General features: G+C 46.8%; 1 protein-coding gene across 4 annotated transcripts in view; it reads left to right on the top strand.

Moving 5' to 3' along the window:
* Positions 1-23,572, top strand: part of LOC139381021 (disco-interacting protein 2 homolog A) — a 207,914-nt gene that overhangs the window by 150,236 nt on the left and 34,106 nt on the right. For all 4 annotated transcript variants that reach the window (XM_071124256.1, XM_071124254.1, XM_071124253.1 and 1 more), the window contains 2 exons: positions 12,679-12,802; positions 17,407-17,528. In XM_071124256.1, coding sequence (XP_070980357.1) covers positions 12,679-12,802; positions 17,407-17,528 — 246 coding nt within the window. The remainder of the gene's footprint in view (positions 1-12,678; positions 12,803-17,406; positions 17,529-23,572) is intronic.

The raw sequence follows: 23,572 nt of genomic DNA, 5'->3' as shown, positions 1-23,572 counted from the left end.
CTTACCATAGGCAAACTGTCAATGTCTGCTCTGACACAGCCAACACTTACCATAGGCATGCTGTCAATGTCTGCTCTGACACAGCCAGCACTTACCATAGACAAGCTGTCAATGTCTGCTCTGACACAGCCAACACTTACCGTAGGCAAGCTGTCAATGTCTTCTCTGACACAGCCAACACTTACCATAGGCAAACTGTCAATGTCTGCTCTGACACAGCCAACACTTACCATAGGCATGCTGTCAATGTCTGCTCTGACACAGCCAACTCTTACCGTAGGCAAGCTGTCAATGTCTGCTCTGACACAGCCAACACTTACCATAGGCATGCTGTCAATGTCTGCTCTGACACAGCCAACACTTACCATAGGCAAGCTGTCAATTTCTGCTCTGACAGTGTCCAACACTTACCATAGGCATGCTGTCAATGTCTGCTCTGACAGTGTCCAACACTTACCATAAGCAAACTGTCTATGTCTGCTCTGACACAGCCAGCACTTACCATAGGCAAACTGTCAATGTCTGCTCTGACAGTGTCCAACTCTTACCATAGGCAAGCTGTCAATGGCTGCTCTGACAGCTGCCAACACTTACCATAGGCAAACTGTCAATGTCTGCTCTGACACAGCCAACACTTACCATAGGCAAGCTGTCAATCTCTGCTCTGACACAGCCAACTCTTACCGTAGGCAAGCTGTCAATGTCTGCTCTGACACAGCCAACACTTACCATAGGCAAACTGTCAATGTCTGCTCTGACACAGCCAACACTTACCATAGGCGTGCTGTCAATGTCTGCTCTGACACAGCCAGCACTTACCATAGGCAAGCTGTCAATGTCTGCTCTGACACAGCCAACACTTACCATAGGCAAGCTGTCAATGTCTGCTCTGACACAGCCAACTCTTACCGTAGGCAAGCTGTCAATGTCTTCTCTGACACAGCCAACACTTACCATAGGCATGCTGTCAATGTCTGCTCTGACACAGCCAACACTTACCATAGGCAAGCTGTCAATTTCTGCTCTGACAGTGTCCAACACTTACCATAGGCAAGCTGTCAATGTCTGCTCTGACAGTGTCCAACACTTACCATAGGCAAACTGTCAATGTCTGCTCTGACACAGCCAGCACTTACCATAGGCAAACTGTCAATGTCTGCTCTGACAGTGTCCAACTCTTACCATAGGCAAACTGTCAATGTCTGCTCTGACACAGCCAACACTTACCATAGGCAAGCTGTCAATCTCTGCTCTGACAGTGTCCAACTCTTACCATAGGCAAGCTGTCAATGTCTGCTCTGACACAGCCAACACTTACCATAGGCCAACTGTCAATGTCTGCTCTGACACAGCCAACACTTACCATAGGCATGCTGTCAATGTCTGCTCTGACACAGCCAGCACTTACCATAGGCAAGCTGTCAATGTCTGCTCTGACACAGCCAACACTTCCCATAGGCAAGCTGTCAATGTCTGCTCTGACACAGCCAACACTTCCCATAGGCAAACTGTCAATGTCTGCTCTGACACAGCCAACACTTACCATAGGCATGCTGTCAATGTCTGCTCTGACACAGCCAACACTTACCATAGGCAAGCTGTCAATGTCTGCTCTGACAGTGTCCAACACTTACCATAGGCATGCTGTCAATGGCTGCTCTGACAGCTGCCAACACTTACCATAGGCATGCTGTCAATGTCTTCTCTGACACAGCCAACACTTACCATAGGCAAACTGTCAATGTCTGCTCTGACACAGCCAACACTTACCATAGGCATGCTGTCAATGTCTGCTCTGACACAGCCAACTCTTACCGTAGGAAAGCTGTCAATGTCTGCTCTGACACAGCCAACACTTACCATAGGCATGCTGTCAATGTCTGCTCTGACACAGCCAGCACTTACCATAGGCAAGCTGTGAATGTCTGCTCTGACACAGCCAACACTTACCATAGGCATGCTGTCAATGTCTGCTCTGACACAGCCAACACTTACCATAGGCAAGCTGTCAATTTCTGCTCTGACAGTGTCCAACACTTACCATAGGCAAGCTGTCAATGTCTGCTCTGACAGTGTCCAACACTTACCATAGGCAAACTGACAATGTCTGCTCTGACACAGCCAGCACTTACCATAGGCAAACTGTCAATGTCTGCTCTGACAGTGTCCAACTCTTACCATAGGCAAACTGTCAATGTCTGCTCTGACACAGCCAGCACTTACCATAGGCATGCTGGCAATGTCTGCTCTGACACAGCCAGCACTTACCATAGGCAAGCTGTCAATGTCTGCTCTGACACAGCCAACACTTACCATAGGCAAACTGTCAATGTCTGCTCTGACACAGCCAACACTTACCATAGGCATGCTGTCAATGTCTGCTCTGACACAGCCAACACTTACCATAGGCAAGCTGTCAATTTCTGCTCTGACAGTGTCCAACACTTACCATAGGCAAACTGTCAATGTCTGCTCTGACAGTGTCCAACACTTACCATAGGCAAACTGTCAATGTCTGCTCTGACACAGCCAGCACTTACCATAGGCAAACTGTCAATGTCTGCTCTGACAGTGTCCAACTCTTACCATAGGCAAACTGTCAATGTCTGCTCTGACACAGCCAACACTTACCATAGGCAAGCTGTCAATCTCTGCTCTGACAGTGTCCAAATCTTACCATAGGCAAGCTGTCAATGTCTGCTCTGACACAGCCAACACTTACCATAGGCAAACTGTCAATGTCTGCTCTGACACAGCCAACACTTACCATAGGCATGCTGTCAATGTCTGCTCTGACATAGCCAGCACTTACCATAGGCAAGCTGTCAATGTCTGCTCTGACACAGCCAACACTTCCCATAGGCAAACTGTCAATGTCTGCTCTGACACAGCCAACACTTACCATAGGCATGCTGTCAATGTCTGCTCTGACACAGCCAACACTTACCATAGGCAAGCTGTCAATGTCTGCTCTGACAGTGTCCAACACTTACCATAGGCATGCTGTCAATGGCTGCTCTGACAGCTGCCAACACTTACCATAGGCATGCTGTCAATGTCTTCTCTGACACAGCCAACACTTACCATAGGCAAACTGTCAATGTCTGCTCTGACACAGCCAACACTTACCATAGGCATGCTGTCAATGTCTGCTCTGACACAGCCAACTCTTACCGTAGGCAAGCTGTCAATGTCTGCTCTGACACAGCCAACACTTACCATAGGCATGCTGTCAATGTCTGCTCTGACACAGCCAACACTTACCATAGGCAAACTGTCAATGTCTGCTCTGACACAGCCAACACTTACCATAGGCATGCTGTCAATGTCTGCTCTGACACAGCCAGCACTTACCATAGGCAAGCTGTCAATGTCTGCTCTGACACAGCCAACACTTCCCATAGGCAAACTGTCAATGTCTGCTCTGACACAGCCAACACTTACCATAGGCATGCTGTCAATGTCTGCTCTGACACAGCCAACACTTACCATAGGCAAGCTGTCAATGTCTGCTCTGACAGTGTCCAACACTTACCATAGGCATGCTGTCAATGGCTGCTCTGACAGCTGCCAACACTTACCATAGGCATGCTGTCAATGTCTTCTCTGACACAGCCAACACTTACCATAGGCAAACTGTCAATGTCTGCTCTGACACAGCCAACACTTACCATAGGCATGCTGTCAATGTCTGCTCTGACACAGCCAACTCTTACCGTAGGCAAGTTGTCAATGTCTGCTCTGACACAGCCAACACTTACCATAGGCATGCTGTCAATGTCTGCTCTGACACAGCCAGCACTTACCATAGGCAAGCTGTGAATGTCTGCTCTGACACAGCCAACACTTACCATAGGCATGCTGTCAATGTCTGCTCTGACACAGCCAACACTTACCATAGGCAAGCTGTCAATTTCTGCTCTGACAGTGTCCAACACTTACCATAGGCAAGCTGTCAATGTCTGCTCTGACAGTGTCCAACACTTACCATAGGCAAACTGACAATGTCTGCTCTGACACAGCCAGCACTTACCATAGGCAAACTGTCAATGTCTGCTCTGACAGTGTCCAACTCTTACCATAGGCAAACTGTCAATGTCTGCTCTGACACAGCCAGCACTTACCATAGGCATGCTGTCAATGTCTGCTCTGACACAGCCAGCACTTACCATAGGCAAGCTGTCAATGTCTGCTCTGACACAGCCAACACTTACCATAGGCAAACTGTCAATGTCTGCTCTGACACAGCCAACACTTACCATAGGCATGCTGTCAATGTCTGCTCTGACACAGCCAACACTTACCATAGGCAAGCTGTCAATGTCTGCTCTGACAGTGTCCAACACTTACCATAGGCATGCTGTCAATGGCTGCTCTGACAGCTGCCAACACTTACCATAGGCATGCTGTCAATGTCTGCTCTGACAGTGTCCAACTCTTACCATAGGCAAACTGTCAATGTCTGCTCTGACAGTGTCCAATTCTTACCATAGGCATGCTGTCAATGTCTGCTCTGACAGTGTCCAACTCTTACCATAGGCAAGCTGTCAATGGCTGCTCTGACAGCTGCCAACACTTACCATAGGCATGCTGTCAATGTCTGCTCTGACAGCTGCCAACACTTACCATAGGCATGCTGTCAATGTCTGCTCTGACAGCTGCCAACACTTACCATAGGCAAGCTGTCAATCTCTGCTCTGACACAGCCAACTCTTACCGTAGGCAAGCTGTCAATGTCTGCTCTGACACAGCCAACACTTACCATAGGCGTGCTGTCAGTGTCTGCTCTGACACAGCCAGCACTTACCATAGGCAAGCTGTCAATGTCTGCTCTGACACAGCCAACACTTACCATAGGCAAGCTGTCAATGTCTGCTCTGACACAGCCAACTCTTACCGTAGGCAAGCTGTCAATGTCTTCTCTGACACAGCCAACACTTACCATAGGCATGCTGTCAATGTCTGCTCTGACACAGCCAAGACTTACCATAGGCAAGCTGTCAATTTCTGCTCTGACAGTGTCCAACACTTACCATAGGCAAGCTGTCAATGTCTGCTCTGACACAGCCAGCACTTACCATAGGCAAACTGTCAATGTCTGCTCTGACAGTGTCCAACTCTTTCCATAGGCAGACTGTCAATGTCTGCTCTGACACAGCCAACACTTACCATAGGCAAACTGTCAATGTCTGCTCTGACACAGCCAACACTTACCATAGGCAAGCTGTCAATCTCTGCTCTGACAGTGTCCAACTCTTACCATAGGCAAGCTGTCAATGTCTGCTCTGACACAGCCAACACTTACCATAGGCAAACTGTCAATGTCTGCTCTGACACAGCCAACACTTACCATAGGCATGCTGTCAATGTCTGCTCTGACACAGCCAGCACTTACCATAGGCAAGCTGTCAATGTCTGCTCTGACACAGCCAACACCTACCGTAGGCAACCTGTCAATGTCTTCTCTGACACAGCCAACACTTACCATAGGCAAACTGTCAATGTCTGCTCTGACACAGCCAACACTTACCATAGGCATGCTGTCAATGTCTGCTCTGACACAGCCAACACTTACCATAGGCAAGCTGTCAATGTCTGCTCTGACAGTGTCCAACACTTACCATAGGCATGCTGTCAATGTCTGCTCTGACAGCTGCCAACACTTACCATAGGCATGCTGTCAATGTCTTCTCTGACACAGCCAACACTTACCATAGGCAAACTGTCAATGTCTGCTCTGACACAGCCAACACTTACCATAGGCATGCTGTCAATGTCTGCTCTGACACAGCCAACTCTTACCGTAGGCAAGCTGTCAATGTCTGCTCTGACACAGCCAACACTTACCATAGGCATGCTGTCAATGTCTGCTCTGACACAGCCAACACTTACCATAGGCAAGCTGTCAATTTCTGCTCTGACAGTGTCCAACACTTACCATAGGCAAGCTGTCAATGTCTGCTCTGACAGTGTCCAACACTTACCATAGGCAAACTGACAATGTCTGCTCTGACACAGCCAGCACTTACCATAGGCAAGCTGTCAATGTCTGCTCTGACAGTGTCCAACTCTTACCATAGGCAAACTGTCAATGTCTGCTCTGACACAGCCAGCACTTACCATAGGCAAGCTGTCAATGTCTGCTCTGACACAGCCAACACTTACCATAGGCAAACTGTCAATGTCTGCTCTGACACAGCCAACACTTACCATAGGCAAGCTGTCAATTTCTGCTCTGACAGTGTCCAACACTTACCATAGGCAAGCTGTCAATGTCTGCTCTGACAGTGTCCAACACTTACCATAGGCAAACTGACAATGTCTGCTCTGACACAGCCAGCACTTACCATAGGCAAACTGTCAATGTCTGCTCTGACAGTGTCCAACTCTTACCATAGGCAAACTGTCAATGTCTGCTCTGACACAGCCAGCACTTACCATAGGCATGCTGTCAATGTCTGCTCTGACACAGCCAGCACTTACCATAGGCAAGCTGTCAATGTCTGCTCTGACACAGCCAACACTTACCATAGGCAAACTGTCAATGTCTGCTCTGACACAGCCAACACTTACCATAGGCATGCTGTCAATGTCTGCTCTGACACAGCCAACACTTACCATAGGCAAGCTGTCAATGTCTGCTCTGACAGTGTCCAACACTTACCATAGGCATGCTGTCAATGGCTGCTCTGACAGCTGCCAACACTTACCATAGGCATGCTGTCAATGTCTGCTCTGACAGTGTCCAACTCTTACCATAGGCAAACTGTCAATGTCTGCTCTGACAGTGTCCAATTCTTACCATAGGCATGCTGTCAATGTCTGCTCTGACAGTGTCCAACTCTTACCATAGGCAAGCTGTCAATGGCTGCTCTGACAGCTGCCAACACTTACCATAGGCATGCTGTCAATGTCTGCTCTGACAGCTGCCAACACTTACCATAGGCATGCTGTCAATGTCTGCTCTGACAGCTGCCAACACTTACCATAGGCAAGCTGTCAATCTCTGCTCTGACACAGCCAACTCTTACCGTAGGCAAGCTGTCAATGTCTGCTCTGACACAGCCAACACTTACCATAGGCGTGCTGTCAGTGTCTGCTCTGACACAGCCAGCACTTACCATAGGCAAGCTGTCAATGTCTGCTCTGACACAGCCAACACTTACCATAGGCAAGCTGTCAATGTCTGCTCTGACACAGCCAACTCTTACCGTAGGCAAGCTGTCAATGTCTTCTCTGACACAGCCAACACTTACCATAGGCATGCTGTCAATGTCTGCTCTGACACAGCCAAGACTTACCATAGGCAAGCTGTCAATTTCTGCTCTGACAGTGTCCAACACTTACCATAGGCAAGCTGTCAATGTCTGCTCTGACACAGCCAGCACTTACCATAGGCAAACTGTCAATGTCTGCTCTGACAGTGTCCAACTCTTTCCATAGGCAGACTGTCAATGTCTGCTCTGACACAGCCAACACTTACCATAGGCAAACTGTCAATGTCTGCTCTGACACAGCCAACACTTACCATAGGCAAGCTGTCAATCTCTGCTCTGACAGTGTCCAACTCTTACCATAGGCAAGCTGTCAATGTCTGCTCTGACACAGCCAACACTTACCATAGGCAAACTGTCAATGTCTGCTCTGACACAGCCAACACTTACCATAGGCATGCTGTCAATGTCTGCTCTGACACAGCCAGCACTTACCATAGGCAAGCTGTCAATGTCTGCTCTGACACAGCCAACACCTACCGTAGGCAACCTGTCAATGTCTTCTCTGACACAGCCAACACTTACCATAGGCAAACTGTCAATGTCTGCTCTGACACAGCCAACACTTACCATAGGCATGCTGTCAATGTCTGCTCTGACACAGCCAACACTTACCATAGGCAAGCTGTCAATGTCTGCTCTGACAGTGTCCAACACTTACCATAGGCATGCTGTCAATGTCTGCTCTGACAGCTGCCAACACTTACCATAGGCATGCTGTCAATGTCTTCTCTGACACAGCCAACACTTACCATAGGCAAACTGTCAATGTCTGCTCTGACACAGCCAACACTTACCATAGGCATGCTGTCAATGTCTGCTCTGACACAGCCAACTCTTACCGTAGGCAAGCTGTCAATGTCTGCTCTGACACAGCCAACACTTACCATAGGCATGCTGTCAATGTCTGCTCTGACACAGCCAACACTTACCATAGGCAAGCTGTCAATTTCTGCTCTGACAGTGTCCAACACTTACCATAGGCAAGCTGTCAATGTCTGCTCTGACAGTGTCCAACACTTACCATAGGCAAACTGACAATGTCTGCTCTGACACAGCCAGCACTTACCATAGGCAAGCTGTCAATGTCTGCTCTGACAGTGTCCAACTCTTACCATAGGCAAACTGTCAATGTCTGCTCTGACACAGCCAGCACTTACCATAGGCAAGCTGTCAATGTCTGCTCTGACACAGCCAACACTTACCATAGGCAAACTGTCAATGTCTGCTCTGACACAGCCAACACTTACCATAGGCAAGCTGTCAATGTCTGCTCTGACAGTGTCCAACACTTACCATAGGCATGCTGTCAATGGCTGCTCTGACAGCTGCCAACACTTACCATAGGCATGCTGTCAATGTCTGCTCTGACAGCTGCCAACACTTACCATAGGCAAACTGTCAATGTCTGCTCTGACAGTGTCCAACACTTACCATAGGCAAACTGTCAATGTCTGCTCTGACACAGCCAACACTTACCATAGGCATGCTGTCAATGTCTGCTCTGACAGCTGCCAACACTTACCATAGGCAAACTGTCAATGTCTACTCTGACACAGCCAACACTTACCATAGGCAAGCTGTCAATCTCTGCTCTGACACAGCCAACTCTTACCGTAGGCAAGCTGTCAATGTCTGCTCTGACACAGCCAACACTTACCATAGGCAAACTGTCAATGTCTGCTCTGACACAGCCAACACTTACCATAGGCATGCTGTCAATGTCTGCTCTGACACAGCCAGCACTTACCATAGGCAAGCTGTCAATGTCTGCTCTGACACAGCCAACACTTACCATAGGCATGCTGTCAATGTCTGCTCTGACAGCTGCCAACACTTACCATAGGCATGCTGTCAATGTCTGCTCTGACAGTGTCCAACTCTTACCATAGGCAAACTGTCAATGTCTGCTCTGACAGTGTCCAATTCTTACCATAGGCATGCTGTCAATGTCTGCTCTGACAGTGTCCAACTCTTACCATAGGCAAGCTGTCAATGGCTGCTCTGACAGCTGCCAACACTTACCATAGGCATGCTGTCAATGTCTGCTCTGACAGCTGCCAACACTTACCATAGGCATGCTGTCAATGTCTGCTCTGACAGCTGCCAACACTTACCATAGGCAAGCTGTCAATCTCTGCTCTGACACAGCCAACTCTTACCGTAGGCAAGCTGTCAATGTCTGCTCTGACACAGCCAACACTTACCATAGGCAAACAGTCAATGTCTGCTCTGACACAGCCAACACTTACCATAGGCGTGCTGTCAATGTCTGCTCTGACACAGCCAGCACTTACCATAGGCAAGCTGTCAATGTCTGCTCTGACACAGCCAACACTTACCATAGGCAAGCTGTCAATGTCTGCTCTGACACAGCCAACTCTTACCGTAGGCAAGCTGTCAATGTCTTCTCTGACACAGCCAACACTTACCATAGGCATGCTGTCAATGTCTGCTCTGACACAGCCAAGACTTACCATAGGCAAGCTGTCAATTTCTGCTCTGACAGTGTCCAACACTTACCATAGGCAAGCTGTCAATGTCTGCTCTGACACAGCCAGCACTTACCATAGGCAAACTGTCAATGTCTGCTCTGACAGTGTCCAACTCTTTCCATAGGCAGACTGTCAATGTCTGCTCTGACACAGCCAACACTTACCATAGGCAAACTGTCAATGTCTGCTCTGACACAGCCAACACTTACCATAGGCAAGCTGTCAATCTCTGCTCTGACAGTGTCCAACACTTACCATAGGCAAGCTGTCAATGTCTGCTCTGACAGTGTCCAACACTTACCATAGGCATGCTGTCAATGTCTGCTCTGACACAGCCAACACTTACCATAGGCATGCTGTCAATGTCTGCTCTGACACAGCCAGCACTTACCATAGGCAAGCTGTCAATGTCTGCTCTGACACAGCCAACACCTACCGTAGGCAAGCTGTCAATGTCTTCTCTGACACAGCCAACACTTACCATAGGCAAACTGTCAATGTCTGCTCTGACACAGCCAACACTTACCATAGGCATGCTGTCAATGTCTGCTCTGACACAGCCAACTCTTACCATAGGCAAGCTGTCAATTTCTGCTCTGACAGTGTCCAACACTTACCATAGGCAAGCTGTCAATGTCTGCTCTGACAGTGTCCAACACTTACCATAGGCAAACTGTCAATGTCTGCTCTGACACAGCCAGCACTTACCATAGGCATGCTGTCAATGTCTGCTCTGACAGTGTCCAACACTTACCATAGGCAGACTGTCAATGTCTGCTCTGACACAGCCAACACTTACCATAGGCAAACTGTCAATGTCTGCTCTGACACAGCCAACACTTACCATAGGCAAGCTGTCAATCTCTGCTCTGACAGTGTCCAACTCTTACCGTAGGCAAGCTGTCAATGTCTGCTCTGACACAGCCAACACTTACCATAGGCAAACTGTCAATGTCTGCTCTGACACAGCCAACACTTACCATAGGCATGCTGTCAATGTCTGCTCTGACACAGCCAGCACTTACCATAGGCAAGCTGTCAATGTCTGCTCTGACACAGCCAACACTTACCATAGGCAAGCTGTCAATGTCTGCTCTGACAGTGTCCAACACTTACCATAGGCATGCTGTCAATGTCTGCTCTGACAGCTGCCAACACTTACCAACACTTACCATAGGCATGCTGTCAATGTCTTCTCTGACACAGCCAACACTTACCATAGGCAAACTGTCAATGTCTGCTCTGACACAGCCAACACTTACCATAGGCATGCTGTCAATGTCTGCTCTGACACAGCCAACTCTTACCGTAGGCAAGCTGTCAATGTCTGCTCTGACACAGCCAACACTTACCATAGGCATGCTGTCAATGTCTGCTCTGACACAGCCAGCACTTACCATAGGCAAGCGGTCAATGTCTGCTCTGACACAGCCAACACTTACCATAGGCATGCTGTCAATGTCTGCTCTGACACAGCCAACACTTACCATAGGCAAGCTGTCAATTTCTGCTCTGACAGTGTCCAACACTTACCATAGGCAAGCTGTCAATGTCTGCTCTGACAGTGTCCAACACTTACCATAGGCAAACTGTCAATGTCTGCTCTGACACAGCCAGCACTTACCATAGGCAAACTGTCAATGTCTGCTCTGACCCAGCCAGCACTTACCATAGGCAAGCTGTCAATGTCTGCTCTGACACAGCCAACACTTACCATAGGCAAACTGTCAATGTCTGCTCTGACACAGCCAACACTTACCATAGGCAAGCTGTCAATGTCTGCTCTGACAGTGTCCAACACTTACCATAGGCATGCTGTCAATGGCTGCTCTGACAGCTGCCAACACTTACCATAGGCATGCTGTCAATGTCTGCTCTGACAGTGTCCAACACTTACCATAGGCAAACTGTCAATGTCTGCTCTGACACAGCCAGCACTTACCATAGGCAAACTGTCAATGTCTGCTCTGACAGTGTCCAACTCTTACCATAGGCAGACTGTCAATGTCTGCTCTGACACAGCCAACACTTACCATAGGCAAACTGTCAATGTCTGCTCTGACACAGCCAACACTTACCATAGGCAAGCTGTCAATCTCTGCTCTGACAGTGTCCAACTCTTACCATAGGCAAGCTGTCAATGTCTTCTCTGACACAGCCAACACTTACCATAGGCAAACTGTCAATGTCTGCTCTGACACAGCCAACACTTAACATAGGCATGATGTCAATGTCTGCTCTGACACAGCCAACTCTTACCGTAGGCAAGCTGTCAATGTCTGCTCTGACACAGCCAACACTTACCATAGGCATGCTGTCAATGTCTGCTCTGACACAGCCAGCACTTACCATAGGCATGCTGTCAATGTCTGCTCTGACACAGCCAGCACTTACCATAGGCAAGCTGTCAATGTCTGCTCTGACACAGTCATCACTTACCATAGGCAAGCTGTCAATCTCTGCTCTGACAGTGTCCAACTCTTACCATATGCAAGCTGTCAATGTCTGCTCTGACACAGCCAGCACTTACCATAGGCAAGCTGTCAATGTCTGCTCTGACACAGCCAACACTTACCGTAGGCAAGCTGTCAATGTCTTCTCTGACACAGCCAACACTTACCATAGGCAAACTGTCAATGTCTGCTCTGACACAGCCAACACTTACCATAGGCATGCTGTCAATGTCTGCTCTGACACAGCCAACTCTTACCATAGGCAGACTGCCAATGTCTGCTCTGACTGTGTCCAACTCTTACCACAGGCAGACTGTCAATGTCTGCTCTGACTGTGTCCAACTCTTACCATAGGCAGACTGCCAATGTCTGCTCTGGTTGTTTTGTTCTGTATTGAGTGTGTAAGGTGATTTGTAAATAATTGTTTAACAGTGGTACCCTGATGTTGTTGTCCAGGGCACAGTGTCCAGCACTGCTTCCTGTCTGCAGCTGCAAAAGCGGGCGGAGCGTGTTGCCATGGCACTGATAGAGAAGGGACACCTCAACCCCGGAGATCACGTAGCACTGGTTTACCCTCCAGGTAATTACATTAACTTCTAACCCCTGACCCTCTGATTATAGCTCTCCAGACTGTTATACATGCTACTTGTTCTCTGTTGGTATCTGATGGTCTCTAAATCAAATCAATTTGCATTGGTCACATAAATTTTTTAAGCAGATGTTATTGCGGGTGTAGCGAAATGCTTGTGTTTCTAGCTCCGACAGTGCAGTAGTATCTAACAAGTAATATCTAACAAATTCAAAACAATACACACAAATCCAAAGTAAAGAAATAGAATTAAGAATATGTAAATATTTGGACGAGCAATGTCGGAGCGGCATAGACTAAAAGAGAATACAATACAGTATTTGAGATTAGTAATGCAAAATATGTGAACATTATTAAAGTGGCCAATGATTTCAAGTCTATGTATATAGGGCAGCAGCATCTAATGTGCTAGTGATGGCTATTTAACAGTCTGATGGCCTTGAGATCAAAGCTGTTTTTCAGTCTTTCGATCCAGCTTTGATGCGCCTGTACTGACCTCACCTTCTGGATGATAGCAGGGTGAACAGGCAGTGGCTTGGGTGGTTGATGTCCTTGTTTATCTTTTTGGCCTTCCTGTGACATCGGGTGGTGTAGGTGTCCTGGAGGGCAGGTAGTTTTCCTCCGGTGATGCGTTGGGAAGACGGCACCACCCTCTGGAGAGCCCTGCGGTTGCGAGCTGTGCAATTGCCATACAAGGCGGTGATACATCCTGACAGGATGCTCTCAATGGTGCATCTGTAAAAGTTTGAGGGTTTTTGGTGTCAAGACAAATTGCTTAAGCCTCCTAAGGTTGAAGAGGCGCTGTTGCGCCTTCTTCACCACACTGTCTGTGTGGCTGGACCATTTCAGTTTGTCAGTGATGTGTACGCCAAGGAACTTGACGCTTTCCACCTGCTCCACTGCGGTCCCGTCGATGTGGATAGGGTGGTGCTCCCTCTGCTGTTTCCTGAAGTCCACAATCGGCTCCTTTTGTTGACGTTGAATGAGAGGTTGTTTTCCTGCCACCACACTCCCAAGGCCCTCACCACCTCCCAGTAGGCTGTCTTGTCATTGTTGTAATCAGGCCTACTACTGTAGTGTCGTCTGCAAACTTGATGATTGAGTTGGAGGCATGCGTGGCCATGTATTCATGGGTGAACAGGGAGTACAGGAGGAGGCTGAGCACACTGTGGTGAAGGATTCCTACCTTCACCACTTGGGGGTGGCCCATCAGGAAGTCCAGGATCCAGTCCAGGACACAGTTGCACGGGGCGGGGTTCAGACCCAGGGCCTCGAGCCTAATGATGAGCTTGGAGGGTACTATGGCGTTGAATGCTGAGCTATAGTCAATGCACAGCATTCTTATTTGGGTCTAATCTTCTTTACTGGGCTCTACTGGTCTCTGGTGTTCTCTACTGGTCTTTGGTGTTCTCTACTGAGCTCTACTGGTCTCTGGTGTTCTCTACTGGTCTCTGGTGTTCTCTACTGGGTTCTGGTGTTCTCTACTGGGCTCTGGTGTTCTCTACTGGGCTCTGGTGTTCTCTACTGGGCTCTGGTGTTCTCTACTGGGCTCTGGTGTTCTCTACTGGGCTCTGGTGTTCTCTACTGGTCTCTGGTGTTCTCTACTGGTCTCTGGTGTTCTCTACTGGTCTCTGGTGTTCTCTACTAGTCTCTGGTGTTCTCTACTGGGCTCTGGTGTTCTCTACTGGGCTCTGGTGTTCTCTACTGGGCTCTACTGGTCTCTGGTGTTCTCTACTGGGCTTTAAAGCCCAGTGCAGATACATAAGATGTGACTCAACGGTCTTAAGGGGTATTTGAACAGTCAATCTCATGACGTTTTAGAACTTCTCATGTTGTCTGTTGGAGTTTCCAAGATTCAACATATTACATTTAGCTTAAGTCTTGCGATAATCTATTTAGCCAATCAGAGACCAGTGCGCTAACGTTCCGTGTTTAGACGAGCAGAGAGCTACCTAGACAAGCAGAGAGCTACCTAGACAAGCAGCTAGCTAGCTAGAGAAGCAGGGAGCTAGTTAGACAAGCAGCTACCAAAGGGAGACAAGCAGAGACACACACGAGCAGCGAAGGAGCCGCCTGGACAAACACTCACTACCGAGTTCCAAACTGATTCTGGAAGCAATGTCAGCACAAGACTGACCTCAACCCCGACCTCAACCCCATCGAACACCTTTGGGATTATTTGTGTCACGAACCGGCTCAAAGCCCATAACAAAAGGGAGACCACGTGGAGATAAGGAGTAACAAAACATATATGTATTAAATAAAGTAAACTAAGTACAATATACAATGGTGTGTGTAATCAGTAGTGTAAGTGAGTGTTTTGCATGCATGAATGTGATAATGCAGGGTGTTGAAAGGTGCCAAAGCAAACAACCAAAAGCCACCAAGATACACAACAAAATCTATAAAGGTGTCTGCATGGAGAGAGTCTCCTCCATGAATGGGGAAGTGGTGTATTTATCCTGGGACACACCGGGCCCAGGTGTTTCCCATGTAGCTGACGACCCTCCCAACTCCGCCCACCGGCATCCTAATAAGGAGACAAGAACAAAGAGAGAATACGGCAGAGTGGGCTGGTCGTCAACCCCCCCCCCCCCCCCCATAAAACCGGGGACCAACAAGGAACCCGGAACAACATACCGACCTCTGCGTCCCCAAATTGACACAGCCTCTGCGTCCCAAATTGACACAGCCTTTGCGTCCCAAATATATGAGGGGGTTATGTGCTCACACTTCCACTTGCCCCAGCCAACCTCCTCCTCCCCAGACCTCAGCAACCTTTGCGCACAGGAAGCAATGTTTAAGAGGAAAGAAGAACACAAGACCAGGAGGGAACAGACAGGAAAGATAGCCAACCCCAAACAATGGTCAGTCACGTAAACATTCAGGGTCAGGGCACAAAAGACCGCATCAGCTACAAACTCCAACGAAAAGAACATCAGGGTCCTTCTTAATTTTTACAACGACTCCCAACGATTCATAGTCACTTCCCAACGATTCATAGTCACTTCCCAACGATTCATAGTCACTTACCAACGTAACAGAATTTCACTAATTTCAATCATTCAACCTTGTAGTGTTCAGCGATCTTCAACAGCTGTTCTTTAGTACATAATTCTAACAGTTCCTCTGATGGAAAGCGAATGAACTCGTCTACATAAGAAACCATAGTCATAAGTAAATAATCTTGCTCAACCCCTCTGCTGAGCACATCAAACCACAACCAGAGAAATGACAATCACCCTGAGCACCACAAAAGAGAGATGAGATACGGAGCATCCCCAAAACCTACAATAACTCAACCCTAGTCTTTGTGCGGATTTGCGGTGTGTATTTACGCACTGTATCCCGCTGGCAAGGAAATACAACTCCCCCAGCATGCTGGCAAATTCCACCAAGCCACGGATGTGCCCCAGAGACAACTTCTCAGTCCACAGACACCACACAAAAATAACAAACATTTATCCATGCCCAACATATTTCAAAAATGAAACAAGTCGCTAAGCCTATCAGGGGAAAAGGCTATAGCTCCGGGTAGCAAGTTCCACTACCCTACCCAAATCTCCCACTGAGGTACACAGCCGATTTACTCACATCCTCAGACCAATGTCCCAACAGCAAGTAGAACAAGAGTTTCCAGGCTGGGCAGGGCCTGGAAACTAACCATTATACTCTCTCCAACGCAGCACACAAATCAAACAACAAAGGCAACCAATACTGGGCCTATCAAACTCAAACAAACAAAATATGCAAACCAAACACGTACCTCCACGTTCTCCCAAACCAATACGTTCAAAGATCCCGGATGAGCTCAAAGCCCGTAACAAAACATATATTCATTAAATAAAGTAAACTAAGTACAATATACAATGGTGTGTATAATCAGTAGTGTAAGTGAGTGTTTTGCATGCATGAATGTGGTAATGCAGGGTGTTGAAAGGTGCCAAAGCAAACAACCAAAAGCCACCAAGATGCACAACAAAATCTGTAAAGGTGTCTGCATGGAGAGAGTCTCCTCCATGAATGGGGAAGTGGTGTATTTATCCTGGGACACACCGGGCCCAGGTGTTTCCCATGTAGCTGACGACCCTCCCAACTCCGCCCACCGGCATCCTAATAAGGAGACAAGAACAAAGAGAGAATACGGCAGACAGAGTGGGAGGGTCCTCACAATTGGAATGCCAACTGTGAGCCTGGCCTAATCACCCAACCTCAAGCAATGTTCCAACATCTAGTGGAAAGCTTTCCCAGAAGAGTTGAGGCTGTTATAGCAGCAAAGGGGGGACCGACTCCATATTAATGCCCATGATTGTGGAATGAGATGTTGGACAAGTATGTCCACATAGTTTTGGCCATGTAGTGTTGCTAGCCTGGCATGCTGACCTTTCTAACAAGACAAAAACTGTACCCTGTTTCTGGTGCATGTATTTCATGACACTTGTTTGTTACAACAAGTGGCAATTTTTGTCAAAGTTTCCTCATGTTAATGTAAAGAGGCACCCTTACTGTGGAAACGGTCTCAACTGCACGTCTTGTCTTGATTTGAACTGGGTTTAATGGTCTCTAATGGTCTCTTTGCCCTTGTCTCTCTCCAGGTATTGACCTGATCGCTACGTTCTATGGGTGTCTGTACGCTGGCTGTGTTCCTGTCACCGTCAGACCCCCTCATCCTCAGAACCTGGCCACCACCCTGCCCACCGTCAAGATGATTGTAGAGGTACACAGCTCTCACTAACATGGCCTAGTTTAATCTCACTAACATACCTTAAGGGAACATTTCGGCATTTCGTGTATGATCAGTGAGAAAGTCCATATTGCAAATGTACGGTCCCTTACTAGACGTCCGAAATCGTTTGTAAAATTCGCGGTCGGCGTCGGGCCGTGCGGTAGGGCCAGACCTACCGGGAAGTCATCAAATGAACTTTGTCGGACATTCGGTTTCCGTTTTATAAAATAAACAAGTTTTTGAGCGTTTTTCCGCTGTCCCGGAATTTCCCACAAGAGGGCATACGGAATCATATGGCAATTTGGCAAAACATCACGAATCACGACGGGGCCTTATCTCGAAAACGGAAAATATTTCGAAGCCGAAACTCGGTGAGCGTAGATTTGGCATAATGGGCAGTTGGCCCCGAACAAGATGGCGTCCAGGCCTCGACGGTTTTTGAGTTATGGCCGTTTTTCTGGGATTAAAGGTCCTAAATGGAAATAGAGAAATTATTTTTCCACTTCAGGTCAAAGTCAAGGAGCCTCCGGTGTCAATAAAAAAAAAAACAGCCATTTATCTATCGTCATTTAAGAGAAACGGAACAATGACATCTTGGTGATGGTCACAAATAGGCGTTTTTTTTTTTCAACGGTTACAGATCCAGTTGCAGGGTGTTCATACGAATCTTTTTAAAGTGTGCTGCGGAGCTCTGCGACATTTCTGTGATTTTCTATGATTTTCTGAAATAACACACACATACTAAACCCTCCGTAAATAACTCAGTTCTTAACGTAAAGACTTAAAACTCAGGATTCTGTAAAAGCATACCCCAATGAGGATATGTGGTTAATTATAGCTTCCTGTGCCAACCGGAAGTGCCTTAAATGGTGTCTCAGGGGCTGTTTCGAAGGGTTAAAAAAGTCAGATCTGTCCAAAACTTCATATATGTGATTAGGCAACCCCCATGAACTGTAAATCAGTCATTTTTCCCCAAAAAATTCAAAGGAAAAAAAAATCACACTAAAACACAACTTGAATGGAGGGACGTATTGGGGTGCGTAGAGACAGACAGTGGCTGCAATAGTTAGCTTTGTTCGAGCTAAAAAAGAACCGTCAGACCTAGAGTTCCGAAACTTTAGAAACCTGTTCTAGACCTCCGGTCGATGGTGCGTGGTGAGTTACGTGGCTCTAGACGGTTCTCGGACCGAGAAACAGCCTCGTACATTTGCAATACCTTCAATTCATTTTGACCATTACAAAAATGACGACGTTTAGAAAAGTCTCAGAGACGCAAGGCTAGGTGCATTGAAACCGGCTCGGCCCATAGAGACGGACCCCAACGTTTCTGTCCGATAGCTCGTTCAAGGACCCCGTAGGAAGGCATGGAAAAAAGTGGATTTTCAGCACCAATTAGGGTTTTTCTCGGACGCCAAATGACCTATCGAGCCGAAACTCGGGATTCGGGGTCGCCTCACATAGGACTTCACATAATGTCCGAACTGGACCCGCAGCTAGAACGTAACTATGTGTTTTACCTTTTTATTATGTTTTAAACTAAAGGCGCTGTGAATTATGGGACTGCTCTGACATATGTGATAGTTGGCTTCTAAATGAGTAGTAAAAAGTGGGTTTGGTGTCATAATGACATCTAATTGACTGATGGACACTGACTTGCTAGTTGACTTTTGTGCATTTGCAATATGTTTAAACGGAGAGGGACCATCACCAAAATGGCATTCTGAAATCAACACAAAAAATGGCATCACCATAGTCTCCAGACTGTGCTGAGTTCAACGAGCTATCCCGCTTGACCGTAGCTCGCTCGGTCTAAGCGCAACGACCATTAGAAAAGTAGGCCCAAAATGAAGCCTGCCCCACAATGTCATTTGCTTTTGAGTGACAGTGAGAGAACCGTTAGGGTGAGAAGAAAAATTCCACCACATGAATGTTCCTAAGGTCCTCCCGATCTGTACAAGCCTAACCTTGACCGTGTGGCATTAACCCTTAAGAGTAAAACAGTGTTTTTTGATCTCACAGATTACAGTGTCATCTCTCCCCATAGGAATACATTGCCTGCACCCCTAATTTCAACCTGAAGTCTATATGGGTTATGAATGCCGTATGAACCTGTCTTCGGTACCAGTCCATCAGGCCACTATGAGGTCTACCTGTGTTGATTCTAAGCTTCCTGGACCAACCGGAAGTGGTTAAAATGCCCCTAAAAGTGTTTACCCATACCCTGCCTGCAGTTTGACATACATAGTGCATTCAACCCTGTGTAAATCAGTCAGTTCTTAACGTAAGGACTTAAAACTCAGGATTCTGTAACAGCATACCCCAATGAGGATATGTGGTGATTTATAGCTTCCTGTGCCAACCGGAAGTGCCATAACTGGTGTCTCAGGGGCTGTTTCGAGGGGTTAAAAAAGTCTGATCTTTCCAAAACTTCATATGTGTGATTAGGCAACCCCCATGAACTGTAAATCAGTCATTTTTCCCAAAAAAAATCAAAGGAAAAAAAAATCACACTAAAACACAAGTTGGATGGAGGGACGTATTGGGGTGCGTAGAGACAGACAGTGGCTGCAATAGTTAGCTTTGTTGGAGCTAAAAAAGAACCGTCGGACCTAGAGTTCCGAAACTTTAGAAACCTGTTCTAGACCTCCGGTCGATGGTGCGTGGTGAGTTACGTGGCTCTAGACGGTTCTCGGACCGAGAAACAGCTTCGTACATTTGCAATACCTTCAATTCATTTTGACCATTACAAAAATGACGACGTTTAGAAAAGTCTCAGAGACGCAAGGCTAGGTGCATTGAAACCGGCTCGGCCCATAGAGACGGACCCCAACGTTTCTGTCCGATAGCTCGTTCAAGGACCCCGTAGCAAGGCATGGAAAATAGTGGATTTTCAGCACCAATTAGGGTTTTTCTCGGACACCAAATGACCTATCGAGCCGAAACTCGGGATTCGGGGTCGCCTCACATAGGACTTCACATGATGTCCGAACTGGACCCGCAGCTAGAACGTAACTATGTGTTTTACATTTTTATTATGTTTTAAACTGAAGGCGCTGTGAATTATGGGCCTGCTCTGACATATGTGATAGTTGGCTACTAAATGAGTAGGAAAAAGTGGGTTTGGTGTCCATTGATATCCGTTTGGTGTCATAATGACATCTAATTGACTGATGGACACTGACTTGCTAGTTGACTTTTGTGCATTTGCAATATGTTTAAACGGAGAGGGACCATCACCAAAATGGCATTCTGAAATCAACACAAAAAATGGCATCACCATAGTCTCCAGACTGTGCCGAGTTCAAGGAGACGCCCCGCTTGACCGTAGCTCGTTCTGAGTGCAGCAAACTTGAAAAAAAGAAGGCCCAAAATGAAGCCTGCACCACAATGTCATTTGATTTTGGGTGGCAGTGAGAGAACCGTTAGGGTGAGAAGCACAATTCCACCACATGAATGTTCCTAAGGTCCTCCCGATCTGAACAAGCCTAACCTTGACCGTGTGGCATTAACCCTTCACAGTAAAACAGGGTTTTTTGATCTCACAGATTACAGTGACATCTCTCCCCATAGGAATACATTGCCTGCACCACAAAATTCAACCTGAAGCCTATATGGGTTATGAATGCCGTATGAACCTGTCTTCGGTACCAGTCCATCAGGCCACTATGAGATCTACCTGTGTCGAATCTAAGCTTCCTGGAGCAACCGGAAGTGGTTAAAATGCCCCTAAAAGTGTTTACCCATACACTGCCTGCAGTTTGATAGACATAGTGCATTCAACCCTGTGTAGATCAGTCAATTCTTAACGTAAAGACTTAAAACTCGGGATTCTGTAAGTGGCTATGTAAATCAAGACATGTGTTTACTTATAGCTTCCTGTGCCAACCGGAAGTGCTTTTAATTGGGTCACACTCTCTGTTTCGAAGGGTTAAAAAAGTCACATCTCTCCAAAACTTCATATGTGTGACTAGGTAACCCTTCTGAACTGTAAATCAGTCATTAATCCCAACAGATGTCAAAGAAAAGCTCCCTCACACACACACAGGAAGGATGGAGTGATAAAGTGCGGTGCTTAAAGACACAGAGAGCAGGAAATGGCATTACCATAATCCCTAGGCCGTACCGAGTTCAGCGAGATATCCCGCTTGACCGTAGCTCGCTCGGTCTAGGCGCAGCGAGCATTAGAATAGTAGGCCCAAAATGAAGCCTGCACCACAATGTCATTTGCTTTTGGGTGACAGTGAGAGAACCGTTAGAGTGAGAAGAAAAATTGCACCACATGAATGTTCCTAAGGTCCTCCCGATCTGAACAAGCCTAACCTTGACCGTGTGGCATTAACCCTTAACAGTAAAACAGTGTTTTTTGATCTCACAGATTACAGTGTCATCTCTCCCCATAGGAATACATTGCCTGCACCCCTAATTTCAACCTGAGGCCTATGTGGGTTATGAATGCCGTATGAACCTGTCTTCGGTACCAGTCCATCAGGCCACTATGAGGTCTACCTGTGTTGATTCTAAGCTTCCTGGACCAACCGGAAGTGGTTAAAATGCCCCTAAAAGTGTTTACCCATACACTGCATGCAGTTTGATAGACATAGTGCATTCAACCCTGTGTAGATCAGTCAATTCTTAACGTAAGGACTTAAAACTCAGGATTCTGTAACAGCATACCCCAATGAGGATATGTGTTGATTTATAACTTCCTGTGCCAACCGGAAGTGCCATAATTGGTGTCTTAGGGGCTGTTTCGAAGGGTTAAAAAAGTCTGATCTTTCCAAAACTTCATATGTGTGATTAGGCAACCCCCATGAACTGTAAATCAGTCATTTTTCCCAAAAAAATTCAAAGGAAAAAAAAATCACACTAAAACACAACTTGGAAGGAGGGACGTATTGGGGTGCGTAGAGACAGACACTGGCTCCAATAGTTAGCTTTGTTGGAGCTAAAAAAGAACCGTCGGACCTAGAGTTCCGAAACTTTAGAAACCTGTTCTAGACCTCCCGTAGATGGTGCGTGGTGAGTTACGTGGCTCTAGAAGGTTCTCGGACCGAGAAACAGCCTCGTACATTTGAAATAACTTCAATTCATTTTTGCATCACGAAAATGACGACATTTAGAAATGTCCCAGAGTCGCAAGACTAGGTGCATTGCAAACGTCTCGGCCCATATAGACAGACCCCAACGTTTCTGTCCAATAGCTCATTCAAGGACCCCGTAGCAAGTCATGGAAAATAGTGGATTTTCAGCACCAATTAGGGTTTTTCTCGGACACCAAATGACCTATCGAGCCGAAACTTGGGATTCGGGGTCGCCTCAGCTAGGCCAACACATAACATAAGAAATGGACCCGCAGCTAGAACGTAACTACGTGTTTTATGTTTTTTTTATGGTTTGAACCGAAGGGGTTGTGAATTTTGGGCCAGCTCTGAAGTATGTAATAGTTGGCTACTAAACGAGTTGGAAAAAGTGGGTTTGGTGTCAGTTTGTATCAGTTTGGTGGTCAGAATGATATCTAATTGACTGATAGACTCTTGTCCACTTGACTCTTGTACATTTGCAATATGATCCTATAGTGAAAAAACATCACCAAAAGCGACATTCTGAAATCAACCCAAACGAGCGATTGAGATGACCCAGAATCACTGCAAAGCCATCCCGAGTTCATCGGGCCAGTCAATTTCACATTCCTGCAAGATTTTTATAGCATGACAAATTCGTGATGGTACCTGCCCTTTAAAACATATTGCAAATGCACAGTGACTTTGAAAAAGTAAGAAACAAAAAAAAATACATCTAAAAAATTTTGAGCATGACAAATTCGTGATGGTACCTGCCCATTGAAACATATTGCAAATGCACAGTGACTTTGAAAAAGTAAGGAAACATAAACAAAAAAAATCCAAAATTTTTATTTTTGGGTGACCAGTTGCACGTGCATTTGCAATATGATTCTATAGTGAAAAAACATATTGCAAATGCACAGTGACTTTGAAAAAGTAAGGAAACATAAACAAAAAAAATCTAAAATTTTT

This window comes from Oncorhynchus clarkii, chromosome 22, assembly GCF_045791955.1.
Source record: "Oncorhynchus clarkii lewisi isolate Uvic-CL-2024 chromosome 22, UVic_Ocla_1.0, whole genome shotgun sequence".
Taxonomy (NCBI): domain Eukaryota; kingdom Metazoa; phylum Chordata; class Actinopteri; order Salmoniformes; family Salmonidae; genus Oncorhynchus; species Oncorhynchus clarkii.
The sequence above is the reverse complement of the archived record's forward strand: the minus strand, read 5'-3'. Positions and strand labels throughout refer to the sequence as shown.